At 43.4% G+C, this 14657-nt stretch overlaps 1 protein-coding gene across 3 annotated transcripts in view; it reads right to left on the bottom strand.

Moving 5' to 3' along the window:
• CORIN (corin, serine peptidase) overlaps nucleotides 1–11461 on the bottom strand; it is a 201080-nt gene extending 189619 nt beyond the window's left edge. The window contains exons 1-2 of one of the 3 annotated variants that reach the window (XM_074324644.1): nucleotides 11249–11461; nucleotides 10745–10951 (exon numbers count right to left, since the gene is read on the bottom strand). In XM_074324644.1, the coding sequence (XP_074180745.1) occupies nucleotides 10745–10951; nucleotides 11249–11320 (279 nt within the window). In that variant the 5' untranslated portion in view covers nucleotides 11321–11461. Of the gene's footprint in view, nucleotides 1–10744; nucleotides 11211–11248 lie in introns of those variants that run through there. The other 2 variants (XM_019741053.2, XM_019741052.2) reach the window with 2 other exon arrangements.
• Between the last annotated feature and the right edge of the window lie 3196 nt (nucleotides 11462–14657).

Consider the following 14657-nt stretch of genomic DNA (forward strand, 5'->3'; position numbering starts at 1 on the left):
GTGCTTAGTTAGAAACAACCTACCATATGCCATGTAACCCTGTACTATCCAATATGGTAAACATGCACCACAGGTGGTTACTGAGCACTTAAAATCGGGCTTATCTAATTTGAGGTATGCTGCAAGAGTACTGAATTCAGAAGACTTAGTATAAAAAAGGTAAAATATTTTACTAACAATTTTTATATTGATTCCATGTTAAAAGTATAAAATATTAAATATATTAAATTAAATTAAATATATCATTGAAATTAAATTCATCTGTTTCCTTTTTCTTTTCTAAAGTAACTACCAGAAAATTTTAAATTACACATGTGGCTGACATATTTCTGTTGGATAGTGCCCTAGGAGTCATAAAGGAAGGAGGGTGATGTTAAATTTCTATTGTTTTATTTTTGTCTTGCTCTTCTTACTTGTAAGGGAGCCTAGAATTTGAAAGCAACAATTCCTCCTTTGACCTTCTCTATGGAGGGCAACTGACTATACAGAATTAAGATTTTTAAATAGATTTTCTGGTCAAGATGGCAGCGTAAGTAAACATTGTGCTCACCTCCTCTCACAACCACATCAAAATTACAACTAAACTATCATTGAGGATCACCTGAAGTCTAGTTGAACAGAAGTCCTATAACTAAGGATGCACGAAGCCACCTTGAGAATGGTAGGAAAGATGGAGACATGGAATGGGCTGGTCTCCATATCCATGTATGGCAGTTAAAAATTGGGAGGGATATCTCAGCTGCAGAGGTCCCCCTTGAGGAGAAGGGGTCCCAGCCCCACATCAAGTTCCCTAGTCCAGGGTTCTAGTCCCAGGGAGAGAAGTCCTCACAACTTCTGACTGTGAATCCAGCAGAGATTGTGACTGAGTGAGACTGAGCGCAGCTGAGTCCCAGGCACTCCCCTTAAAGGGCTCACACATGAACTTACTTGCTGACAGACTCACACACTCTAAGCTCTAATACTGGGGCAGCAGCTTAAAAGGTGCCAGGGACATACAGGGAGGAACTGAATTGTCTGGTTTCAGGGCAAGGGCTTGGAGGGCAGTTATCTCCCAGACAAAAGTGCTGGAAGAATCCATTGTTTCTTTGTTGACCCCTTACCCCTCCCTGTGTGCAGGTGCAGACAGCCACCACCATATCTGAGTCTCCATCAACCTGGCTAACAACATTTGTCCCACCCGGATGATTCCCTGAGATTATGCCCCACCCAACTTACAGGTTCATCCAAGGCACTTCCAGTGGTTTTAACATACAAACAGCCTGGATTGGCTCATGCTGAAGATTTTCCTAAAAAATATTCACAAACCCCAAACAAGCAGCATCTGGCCTCAGCTTACCTGTACCTCCTAAGCAGCCCCAAGCCATGCACAATGACAGCTGACAATGGTTCACAGCTTAACCTCTCCCAGACAACTCAAAGCCCAGCGTGGGTGGCTGCCATCTGCAGTTACTTTGTGGTTCATGCCAGGTGGCCCCAGGCAGGGCACAGGCTGTGGGTGAACTTGGCCTGTGGTGGAGCCCCTCCCAGGAGGCTTGGGGGCCAGCACAGCCAGTGGCCAGCTTTGAACCATGCCTGAGCACCACCAGGCCACTTCCACAGATGACACACCCAAACAGAAGACTGGGCCGGCACCAGAGCCCTGCTAAAGCAAATGCTGCTCTGTAGAGTCAGCTTCTGCACAACAGCTCCTCCACTGTAGTCATGACCAGTCCGCACAAAAATTCAGCCCAAAGGTTAATCCCTCCTATTGATGTGCAAACAGGAATAGAGGCTCAACTACAAAAGGAGGATACACACAACCCACACAAAGGGCACACCTGGAGCACCTGGCTCAGATGACCAGGGAGAATGCACTATTGGGCCCCACAGGACACCTACTACATAAGACCACTCTACTAAGACCAGGAGACATAGCAGCCCTACCCAATACATAGAAACGAACACAGGGAGGCAGCCAAAATGGGGAGACAAAAAACATGTCCCAAATAAAAGAACAGAACAAAGCTCCAGAAAAAGAACTAAACAAAATGGAGACAAGCAATCTACCAGACACAGAGTTCAAAGCATCGGTTATAAGGATTCTCAATGACCTCAGTAAGAACTTCAACAATGTGATAAGAAATATAAAAATGAGTTTCTGTTTCTCATTTGTTTGTCTTGTTCTTTTGTTGTTTTGGGTTTATATACCACATATCAGTGAAATCACACTTAAATAAACAAAAGTTAAAAAAATTCATTAAAAAAGACCTATTTAAAGAATTAATGACCAAAAACTTCTCTAACCTGACAAAGGAACTAGATATACGAATCAAGGAAGCTCAGAGAGTCCCAAACAAGATGAACCCAAAGAGGCCCACACCAAGACACATCATAATTAAAATGCCAAAGCTTAAAGACAAAGAGAAAATCTTAAAAGCAGCAAGAGAAAAGCAGTTAGTTACCTACAAGGAAGCTCCAATAAGACTGTCAGCTGATTTCTCAACAGAAACCTTCCAGGCCAGAAAGGATTGAAATAAAATATTCAAAGTGATGAAAAGCAAGGACCTACAATCAAGATTACTCTAGCTAGAAAAGCTGTCATTTAGAATTGAAGGACCGTTAAAGAGCTTCGGAGACAAGAAAAAGCTAAAGGAGTTCACCAACACCAAACCAGTATTACAAGGACTGTTAGAGGGACTTCTTTAAGATGAAATATATATATATATGTATTTGAATAATAAAATGGCAATAACTACACATCTCTAAACAATGACTTTAAATGTAAACGGATTAAATGTTCCAATCAATAGACATAGGGTAGCTGAATGGAAAAGAAAACAAAACCTTTACATATGCTACCTACATGAGACTCACTTCAGATTGAAAGACACACACATACTGAAATCAAAAGGATGGAAAAGATATTTCATGAAAATGGAAATTTAAAAAACAAACACCACCGGGCCGGCCCGGTGGCGCAGGCGGTTAGAGCTCCATGCTCCTAACTCCGAAGGCTGCCGGTTCGATTCCCACATGGGCCACTGGGCTCTTAACCACAAGGTTGCCAGTTCAACTCCTCAAGTCCCGCAAGGGATGGTGGGCTCTGCCCCCTGCAACTAAGATTGAACACGGCACCTTGAGCTGAGCTGCCGCTGAGCTCCCAGATGGCTCAGTTGGTTGGAGTGTGTCCTCTCAACCACAAGGTTGCCGGTTTTGACTCTCACAAGGGATGGTGGGCTGTGCCCCCTGCAACTAGCAATGGCAACTGGACCTGGAGCTGAGCTGCACCCTCCACAACTAATACTGAAAGGACAACTACTTGAAGCTGAACAGCACCCTCCACAACTAAGATTGAAAGGACAACAACTTGACTTGGAGAAAAGTCCTGTTCCCCAATAAAGTCCTGTTCCCCTTCCCCAATAAAATCTTTTTTAAAAAAAAAGGAAAAAAAAAACACCACCAAAAACCTGGGGTAGCAATACTTACACCAGACTAAATAGACTTTAAAACAAAGGTTATAATAAGAGACAAAGAAGGACCCAGTAATCCCACTTCTGGGTATTTATCTGAAGAAACCTGAAACACTAATTTGAAGGGACATGTGCATCTATAAACATATGTTCACTGCAGCATTATTTACAATAGCCAAGATGTGGAGGCAACCTGGGTGTCCATGAATGGATGAATGAATAAAGAAGAGGTGGTACATATATACAATGGAATATTATTCAGCCAGAAAAAAGAATGAAATCTTACCATCTGCAACAACATGGATAGACCTAGAGTGTATTATGCTGAGTGGAGTAAGTCAGATAGAGAAAGACAAATGCCGTATGATTTCATTTATATGTGGAATCTAAAGAGTAAAATAAATGAACAAAACAGAAACATATTCATAGATACAGAGAACATTTTGATGGTTGCCGGATGGGAGGGGGGTTGGAGGGATAGGTGAAAAAGGGGAAGGAAGGAAGTACAAATTGGTAGTTATAAAATAGTCATGGGGATGCAGGGTACAGCATAAGGAATATAGTCAATAATATTGTAATAACTATGCATGGTGTCAAATGGGTACTAGATTTATCTGGGTGATCATTTCATAAGTTATATAAATGTCTAATCACTATGTTGTACACCTGAAACTAATATAATATTGTATGCCAACTGTAGTTGAAAAATTTTTTTTTAAATTTTTTTAAAGAATCATAAAAAGGAAAAAAAAGATTTTAAATCAATAGGCCTATTTTTATAGGGTGGATGTGCACAACTAAATTCTCCACTAAATAACAGCAACCAAAAGAAAAAAATAAAACTCACACATTTATGTAACAACTCATGTTCTTACAAAGTGTCTCCATACAGCATTATTTCATTGAATCCTTGATCACATCCCTGTTTCCCATTTTTCAGAGAAGGAAACTGAGCCTAAGGAAAATTAACTTGCTGGAGGGGCAGCCAGCGAGTAAGTGATGAACAAGAACCTGAGGCCAGGTCTGTATGCCTCAGGGCCAGGGCTGCCTTGAGGTTGTTTCCTGCCTTGGGTTTAATGATTTAATCAGGCTCACGCTATTTCCTGAGTTATTTTATTAATACATCCAATCTTCCTAAATTTCAGATATCACAGAATTATCTCTCTTTGCCTCAAAATTCTGTTCTTTTGCAACTCTAAATAGATTTTTATATTTTATTGTATAACTTTGAATACAGAGGGGTTATATCCTACCTAGCTATTTAAGGACAATTTCCTCTTGCGTCAAACTCCTCAGCTGTACCCAGAAGCATACCTGGCTCCACACTTGATCCTGGGCCACAGATTGGAAGGCCCCCCACACCAGGGATTGCCTCTCCCCATTCTTTCCACCACCCCCAAGCTGCATGCATTGGTAAAGGCTTCATTCTGACCTACAGCCAGAGAAGATATCCCCAGGTATATGTGGGCTCTGACGATCAGATTTCCTCTGATCAGCCTTCCTTGGGATTGAACAGCAATTTTGCACTTTGGCAAAAAGTCACTGTAAAGAGAATTAACAAAGACCCACAAAGAGGGAAGCAAACTGAAGTCAACTAGGTTGCCCCTTACCCAGGCAGGGCTTCTCAACTGTCAGAAAAGGAAGAGGGAAAAAAGAAATAAAAGGGTGAAATATTTTGCTCATTTTCTCTGCCCCATTCAGATTTCAGCTTTTAGATCTGGAGAGGACATTGGAAAGTGACTGGTGCAACTACTTCATTTTACACATGAGGAAACCAGGATCAAAAAGGTCAACTGACATCTGTAAAGTCTCACAGCAACTTAGCATCAGATAAAGATTAGAACTCCCATGTCTGATGTTGTTCGACTTGGACAAAATTGTTTTTAAAAGAGCACAGAGAAATAATAAGTAAAATCATACAGTTTTGATTTCCAAACCACACCACAGTGGAGTGGCATCTCACTTGTAGGATGAGGCTCTGAAATAGACCCACAAAGGTGAAAATCGCATAGAGTCAAAATAATCCTTGAAAATCTTTAGGCAAGTGCCACCCTGGAGACCAATATAGCTTCTGCCAATAAATCCCACACAGTCAGTTTTTCCAGAGATGGGACAGGTTCATCAGTTGAATACTGGATTAATTAATTGGCTTGACGTCAGAGGACAAAAAGGCACCGATCTTTAAACACAGGATGACACGCAAGACTGTACGATAGATATGTATAGAAGGCACGCAGCTTCTGAAACTAACAGCGGGTTCTGTTCTCTTTTGTGCTCTCACTCCAGGGCACTGAATAGAATGAGAAGCCAAGTGACTCATATTAGAGGTACTAATATTAGAGGTACTCCAACAGTTACCTCTTTCCTGAACTCCTAATTTAGTGTTTAGTTGGAAACTAAGCTTTACACACGTGAATATTTATCTGTTTCGTTCACTGGTATATTTCAAGTGCCTATAACTGTGCCTGGCACCTAAATGTGTGTTGAATACATGGATGAATCTATTCCTCTTTTTGTCCAGGCTGTATTGTTGAATTCTCATTAGTTGAAGCTATCTAGGTCTTGCACAGGGCTTTTAACCTCTCTGGGTGCTATGGTGCTTTAGCCAGAAAAATTCACATTGAACTGTTCATAGAGATTTTTCACTACTCATGGGGTTCTTGGCGGCCCAGATTACGACTTCCTGGTGCTATCAACCTTTACTGTGCTGCTGTGACACCTTAGCAGAATGACATTCCTGGCTTTGGAGAGCATGACATCATTTACTTTCATAGCTGCATGAGGACTTTTTGTTAAATTCTCCCAAGTTCTGGACACAAAGGTCTCTTCAAATACTCTCAGTCTAAAAGCTCAAAGGTGCCCTGGGCTAAACACAAACTACTCTCACCAAAATAATCTTCACAATTCACCTCTATATTCCCTACTCCAATGCCAGCCTGTTGGCTGACTAGCCCTTCTCCACAGATGTCCTCCTGAGCTGCTGACAGTTTCAGCACTGATAGGGACTGGCAAGATGGATCACCTACAGGATAACCCCAGATCCCCAGTCCTATCAAGGACTGACACTGGGCTTGTCACCACCGACTCTGATGGCTTGGACACGTAAAAATGGACCGCAGTTGCTGTAAGGTGAGCTGATGAAAGCAACTGCCAGGAGGCTGAGAGGAAAACAGAACTTATGGGCACACCTCAACAGAGCTCAGTGCGAGGAACAGTGCTGCCGAATGCTCCGGCATGAGGCCGGCAGACAAGCCAGCGCTCCAGGACAACAGTGACTTTTTCTGAGCAAAGAGAAAGAAACAGAGCCTGGTAAAAGGGCTGGGGACCGTGACAGGCTTGGGACAGGGCAGCTGATCCCACAATCTGAAGGTGATCATCCCACGTACTCCACACCCACGTGGAAAGCACACATGGCTTCCCAACCTGCACGGTGATGACCTGTCTAGGAATAATAAACATCATGGACTGTACTTGCTCTAAAGCAGACTTAGCAAAATCCCAGACACAGAATAAACCCCTACGGGATAAGGAATCAAGGCAGGGAACGGGTTACCTATCTCTGCATCTCTACTGGCTTGAACAGTGTCCCCCAAAATACATGTCTGCCGGAACCTCAGGATGTGGCCTTCCTTAGAAATAGGGTCTTTGCCTTTGTAATTAGTTTCGGTGAGGTCATACTGGAGTCATGGGAGCCCTAAGTCCAATAGGACTGGTGTCCTTACAACAAGGGGAAAGAACACAGAGACACAGGGAAGAAGGACTATGGAAGCAGAGATTGGAATGATGCAGCTATGAGCCAAGGAATGCCAAGAACAGCCAGCAACCTCCGGAAGCCAGGTCTAGCCGAGGAAGGATTCTTAGGATTCTTCCCCAGAGCCTTAAAGAGACAGGGCCCTTCTGACATTTTGATGTTGGACTTAGAGCCTCCAGAACTGGAAGCCACTCAGTTTATGGTAATTCATTACAGCAGCCCTAGGAAACTAATACAGCATCTATCTATCTTAGCTAGTCCAAATATATCTCTATGTACCAGGCAGTCTTCTAGCAATGAACAAAAACAGAAAAATCTCTGCTCCATGGAGTTTGTATCTTAGAATAGGAAGCGACAGAAAATAATCAAAATAAAAAAATAAAATGCATAGTTTGTCAAATGGTGGTAAGTTCAGAAAGGTGTCCTACAGAGTGAGGTGGAATATTAGTTTTGAATCTGAATAAACTGAACACTCTCAGTGGATTTTGATCCAAACATGGAACCTAGTATATCCAGTGTTGTCATTCTTGTGAAAAATGGTACAACATGTAAGGGCATATGGGGGAGAGAAGAACCTCCCTTTATTACATTAGAGTTTCTGCTCCAATAGCAGCCATGAAGCTCATTGTGAAGAGAAAGGAACAATACCTTAGCAAAAATCATCAAGGCTGAGGGAAAATCCCCAAGGATTTTGTAACTAATACACACTTGTTGGCTGATTTATAAATGAATCTAGCCATTTGCCATTCAGCAAATGCCCTGGCAGTGTAAAAGAAGCAAAGAGGGGTGCTGGACAGGAAACCTTTTATCATCCAGGAGTCTCATTAAATTATCACTCAAGTGAAAAGAAGCTCTAGAACTAAGAGAACAATCAGCAATGAAGGAGGTGTTCTATCTACACTAATATGGTCACCCTGGTCACATGGGACTATTGACCACCTTAGCTAGTGAGACTGAAGAATGGAAATTTTAATTTAATTTTGATTAATTTAAATAATCACATGTGACTAGCAGCTACTGTATGGGACAGCACAGCTCTAGAATCACAGAAAGCTGGCTGTGGAAAATGGCCTGGGAGATTCATTGAGTCCAAGATGGGACCAGCTCCATAATTACAAACAGGTTAGGGAGGCTTTATAGAATGTACAAGTATTATATATAGTATTTCTGGGACATAATTATTTTCTTCATGTTCATAGTGTCTTTATAGATGGTCAGTAGCATCGTCCCCATTTGCTGGATGAGGAAATCAAGGTTCAATGTGATTATTTGACTTGCCCAGGGTCTTGCAGCTTTTAAGAAATTTGAATTTAGCTTTGATACGAAACTCCATATTCTACCCATCACAGCATGTCATCTATAGTACCTTTCACTCCTCTCTGAACAGTCTAAACCACAAAAATGTGTGTGTGTGTGTGTGTGTGTGTGTGTGTGTGTGTGTGTGTGAATAGATTTTGAGGAACAGGTAAGTCTGGGGGATTCCTTGAGTGCTTAGTGTGGATCTAGTATTCTATGCAGGTAAGTATCCTTTAACCAACCAGCCCAATTTTCCACTTGGTCAAAGTGAAATGCCAAGAATAGTGATGGAGCAAACAGAATGCATGAATGCATACTACTTGCTGACTAAAAATGGCACATTAAAGAAACCTTTCTCCCTTGGACACATTCAGCACAAATTCTATATCACAGCTTTCCTGGTCCTGTGGGAGCTCCCATTTCTCCAGCAGTAGAGAAACTCAGAAACCCTAAAGCCACAGGTTCTCTTGTGGGGGGAGGCTGGGGGTTAGGGAAAATTACAAAGGATCAACATGTACCTCACTAACAGTGTGGAGCTCTGACAATGCAGATGGCAGAGAGCAGCGAGGCTAACGGGAGATGCTAGGATGCTCAGCTTGTCCTGTGCCCTCTTGTTTGCACCCAACAATGGAGAAGGGCAACTGAGGGGCTTGCAGGGCCATGGAGTCTGCAAGGCTGAAATCCAGACGAAGCCACGATGGGAAATGTGGCCCTTCCCGAATAAAGGCACAGCTGGTTTGCACTGATGCCTTCTGGGCTGTTGCTATTAAGATTTCTGTAGCATTAAGAGGAAGGTCTCCGATGGGATTAATTTTGCACCTTCTAAAAAAGTTTCACTATGCCTGGAAATATACTTGGTGAGATTAATAAAGCAATCCTTGGCTCTTTTACCTCCTTGAAGGCTGAGTCTTTCATCATTGTACAGTAATCCTATCCTGCAAGGAACCTTCTGGGAAGAGCCCCCTTCCCCTAAATAAAGCTTTCCAGCATCTTGAGGTTTGGAGGTTTATGTGATTCCACACCCAAATAACTCTAAAAATAGTTCATCCTAGTGCAACAATTGGTGTGCTGGACAGGATTCTATGGAAAAGCTGACTGCTCAGCCGAGCACTCACACATGTCTATGCAGACGTCTAGTCTAACCTCTCAACCCGCAGGAGCCTGGTTTTGGGGACTGATTTTTAGAGCTCTTTCACATAACACAACGATTGGCACCAAATAATACAAACAAGCTGGTAAATGTTGTGGCTGTGACAAAAAAAAAAAAAAAAAAATTATAACTTTAAAAAATGCATTGTTTCTTCTCATTCTCTCTGGGTTATGCCAAAAATTAATGTTTTGCAGCATCTTTAATTTCAACACCTTCAGCTAAAATGTGTGTCTTTGGATAATGATCACTAAGTCCTGACTTCACTCCCTTTCTGGTAGCAGTTGCCATTCCTTTACAGAGTTTTGCTTCCATCACTAAATTACAAAAAATAAAAAAAGAGTACAAACTACAAATGTACATACATAGAAGTCGTCATGGTCTTAAACCAGAGTTGGGTTTTTGTGGTGCATTGTTCTCAGAAGTTTCCCGCGGAAGGAAAACTCCACTTACTGAATTGCCTGGACAGCTTCTCTGGGAATGCCCAGCTCCGCGCTTCCCTGAGGAGCTCGCCGCTCTGAGCGTCCTGGGCTCGTTGCCGTGAGTGACCAGCGGTGCAAACAGCGCCTACACCGCCATCCAACGGCCCCGAGTTGGTGCACCAGGAGTAAGGCGCCTGCCACTGGCGCTGGGGAAGAGTCCCAGCAGGATCCCGCACGACACCACCTTCCTCCCGCCCGCGCAGCCTCCAGTCCCTGCCTCACCAAGTGGTCTCCAGTCCCCTACTCCCCCTAAGGAGAAGGGCAGCCGCAGATTAGAACTGGTTCCTGGGGGCTCAACCAGTGAGGGCCATCCTCGGTACTCCTCCCTACCTTTCCTCTCCGGAACCAGGAGCAACGCTGTCCCTTTCCAGGACTGGTTCGGAACCCGCCAAACCCAGAGCAGCTCAGAACCTGCGCCCCCCGGCGGCCGGCGACAAAGTTTGCGCTCGGGGGACTCAGGGGTTCCCAGCACCCTGCCAGTGGGACTGGTTTTGGGCTGCCAACGCTCAGAACGGTCCGGTGATCTCCGGGCACCAGCTGGTTGCGGGGGAACCGAGAGCCAGTCCTGGCTCTAAGAGGGATGAGACAGAGGCGAGCGCAGTGGGGAAAGGAGGCTTACATCTGGGGCAGACGAGGCCGCTGCGCGGTCCTTCCAGATGCCGGGCGCCCGCGACGCTGGCGCGGAGAGTAGGTCATGGATCCCCAAGGGGCTGCTTCCGACGGCTCCTTCTGCAGCCTCCCCAGGAGCCCGCGTGCAGCCCAGTCCACCTGAGGCGTGGAGAGTGCCGGGTGGAGGGGGCACTCTGCAGGAGACGTAGCATCGCCCCTGCCAAGGAGAGTTGGGTCTCCGGACTGACCGGACTGGACCACTGAAGGAAACCCTGCCCATGACCGTGGGAGGGTCCCGGACGCTGGGCAACCGCGTTGGAGGACAGTGTGCCTGGGGACTCGTTGCACGGCGCTGAGTGAGGGGCTGGGGAAGCCGAAGCTCATCGACAGCAGAGAAAGAAGGTGGCACCCAAGGGTAGGAGGAGACAGTGGCGGGAGGGGTTGACCCTGAATTCATCCCGACTGTGAGGTTATCCGACCTGTTTGTCAGCAGAGCGCGGTTGGTGGATCTTACCGGCTCCGGGGCCCCGGCTCGGCTGTAGCGCTTGTCCGGAGGGAGGGCAGGGGTCTGTTTCGTGGAGAACATGTCTCGCCTTTTCCTCTGTCCACTCTTATCTTGGCCGCTTATCTCTCCTCTACGCGTCCCTGGGACAGGAACTACGAATGCCTTGCTCTTTATTCAGGAAGAGACAAGTTGAACTTCAAGGGACAGGGGTCCCACATTTTGTCTGCTCCACAGATCCCACCCGCGCGCGGACCACTCCTTCCCTTTACTCCGGTCTCTGGGTCCCACCCATAAGAACCCTTAATGACAGATCCTTCGCAACCCCACCTCTTTGCATTTAAAAGTTACTCTTCAGGGGCAGACACGAAACTGACTGAAACGCTGGTCCCCTTCCCCCCACCCAGCTTACATCCGTGATGGCAACACGAAAAGGACGAGACCTCAAAGTTTGGCTATAGGAGACAAAAGAGTTACTTCTGGGCTCTCCAAAACCTCCTTATCACATCCTAGACCTTTTTCTTTCAGCCAGAGCTAGCTAGCCAAATAAAAATCAAAGTAACCGCATGCACTGGAAATTAGAGGCTAAGTTTGTCTCAAAAAAGGTTTAACGTTTCTAGGGCAAACACCATTTGCAGTAAGCATATGGAAACTTGCCTTCTATTATGTTTAATGAAGAAACTGCTTTTGCAAGACTGCCTGAGATTTTGCTGAGACTGCAGGGACATGAGACAACCCCAGCCTGCTTCCATGAACCTGGATTTCCTGCAGAGGGCATCCCGAAAGCTGCACCTTCGGGACAAACAGTTCTGCCTCTCCGTATTCACCAGCAGCCGCTCTTCCTCAGGCCGTCAAGGGCACTGCCGGACTGCCGGTACTTACAACGGCAAAGACTACTTTTTCATTTGAAGCCCCAGACAGTTGTCAAAAGTTTGGCAGAAAAAGAAAAAAAAAGAAAAAGACCACATTGCATTTTTCTTAGAAATGTTTTTTCATCCAACCTCAGTCAAGATCTAGTGGAAATTTCAAAAATCCCTCCAGGTTATTATCCCTCCATCTCCATTATTCTGGATGAGGCCATGCATAGTCAACAAAATAGGTATCACGCACCTGTTCCTTGAATATTATAGCTGGGAGGATGCAATTTGTAAAATTTTGTTTCTAAAATGAGATAAATAGAAAATATTGCATGTGTTTGTATAGTGCAATAGCTGAAACTGATTCCAGGTGAAACTGATTCCAAACGTCAGATTTGGAATCCAATATCTGACAAGTTTTTCATAATTCACAAAAATTAACTCTTAGTATATGGCAGGCTTTGTACTAAACAATTTACATGCATTCTCTTAGTTCTAGCAACCTCTCCATGAGGTAGGTATTATTATTAATTTAGAGATGAGAAAGATTTAGAGAGTTGAAGCAACCAGCCTAAGTTTATACGCTAGCATGTGCTGAGCTGGGATTCTCCGGAGGCAGTGTCATTTCAAGACTGTGTTCTTCTTACCAAGATACAGCCTCATCGCATGTCATCACCGCAGGAACATACCAGCCTGAAAATATCAAGAGCCTAGGTGATGTATCCATCAACTCTACCTTGAGCCAATTACAAGTCTTTCTGGGCCAAAGTTAACTCAGTTCACAAAATGAGGACTGGATTCAATCCTCCAGGTTTCTACAGGCATTCTGAAGCCAGGCGTAAATTTGTATTCCATCTCCTTTCTCTTCCACATTCTGCCCTCTAGTGGAGGTGCCACAGGAACTGAGATTAAAGCAGCTAAATCAGTGAATTTGAGACAGCCCGAGGAGATAAGTCTCCCTTTCTTTTCCACTGCTATGCTGTGTTCTTCTTAGAACTAAAGCTGATTGCATTGATGCCGCAAAGTAAGCATTCCTTAAACTTTCCTTTTAGCAAGAAAATCCAACCTGTTCTAGTTACCAATGGCACCAGAGTGAATACTTGAGGTATTCTTTGCCTGAGGGTAAACAGCTATTTTTATCTTCTTTGTAATAGCTTTATAATGTAAGAAATCATAAAAATATTAGGAGTCTCATAATTTGAATATGCAGAGGGCTCACAGTAACCTATCTGAATTATTCCTTAAATTTTTTTTGCCACATTAGCTTTTCAACTTATTTTAAAGTGACAATCATCATCTAGTAAAATAATTTTACAGAAAGAAACATGTCTAGCCTTTTGAAAATTTTATTGTCTAGCATTTCAAGCATAAATCCAACTAGTTAGATGATATAAAAAACACCAACCTTAAAGAAATTTATGGAAAAATTCACTTACAGGTAGTGAATATACCTCTGGCAAGGGGGATTTTATATCAAAGTTTGGTTGCATATCATATTACAGAATAATTCAGTGCTTAGTACTACAAATAAAGGCAATTTGAAAACAAGAAAGAGATTATTTTAGATTAGCAGCCAGCATCCCAGGCAAGCAGTGGCTAAAATAGACATGCTACCTCATGGCTTATCTATTTAGATATTCATTCAAATAATATTTACTTAGGATTTGCTAGCTGCCAGATGAACAAAATAGACAGTTTCTGCCCTCACAGAACTTTCAGTCTAGTGGAATACATAATCAAGCCCACAAATACATAAACTATGGAAAAACACTTGCAAATAATGTGGGACTGGCTTTAGAAAGTGAAAATGTGACATTTTAGCTGAGATCTAAAAATAGAAAGCCCTGCAAAATAAACAATAAAAAAATTAAAGACTAGAGCAAGAAACAAGCAAACTGGACATTTACCTGTTGCAGGGAGGGGAGTTTAATCAAAAGGGGGAAACATAAAATAAAACCTGAATATATTCTAGCACACTGAAACATTCTGTAGATGATAAAAGTAGCCCGTGTAGACATTCTGTTGGCTGTTAAGTAATATTTCTGGGATATCAATGCCCTATTCCAATACACCAGAGTAGTCATTGGGAAGAAGGTAATTAGAACTGGCCCATAAAATGTTTCAAAGGAATTGTATTTTTAGCACTCTCACACACCTAGTGCTAGTCTTCCCACCACCAAAGCCCCATACTGCAATCTGTCCAAATGCCCTACCTTTAGCCAGCATCCTGCACTAGGTGTGTGAGGGTGCTAATCTTCCAGAAATAGTAGTACCCCCCCCCAACCCCAATGACAATAACCACATGAGCAAAAAGTGAGTTACCTCAGTTCACTTTTTTTTTTTTCTGATTTGAGAATCAATTTGTAAGAGAAGTCTTTATGAGATTGTCATATTTATGTTTTTATAGCTAAGAATTTCTAAGCACTATGTGCCAGGTACTTCACAAAGTGACATGCATATTTTCTCAGTTTTTCATTCTTGAAACAAACCTAGTTTCCTTGGTTGTAAAATGAGAATAATAAACCCCCCTCATAGGCTGTTAAGGGGATTAATGAAAAATGTAA

This window comes from Rhinolophus sinicus, linkage group LG02, assembly GCF_036562045.2.
Source record: "Rhinolophus sinicus isolate RSC01 linkage group LG02, ASM3656204v1, whole genome shotgun sequence".
Taxonomy (NCBI): domain Eukaryota; kingdom Metazoa; phylum Chordata; class Mammalia; order Chiroptera; family Rhinolophidae; genus Rhinolophus; species Rhinolophus sinicus.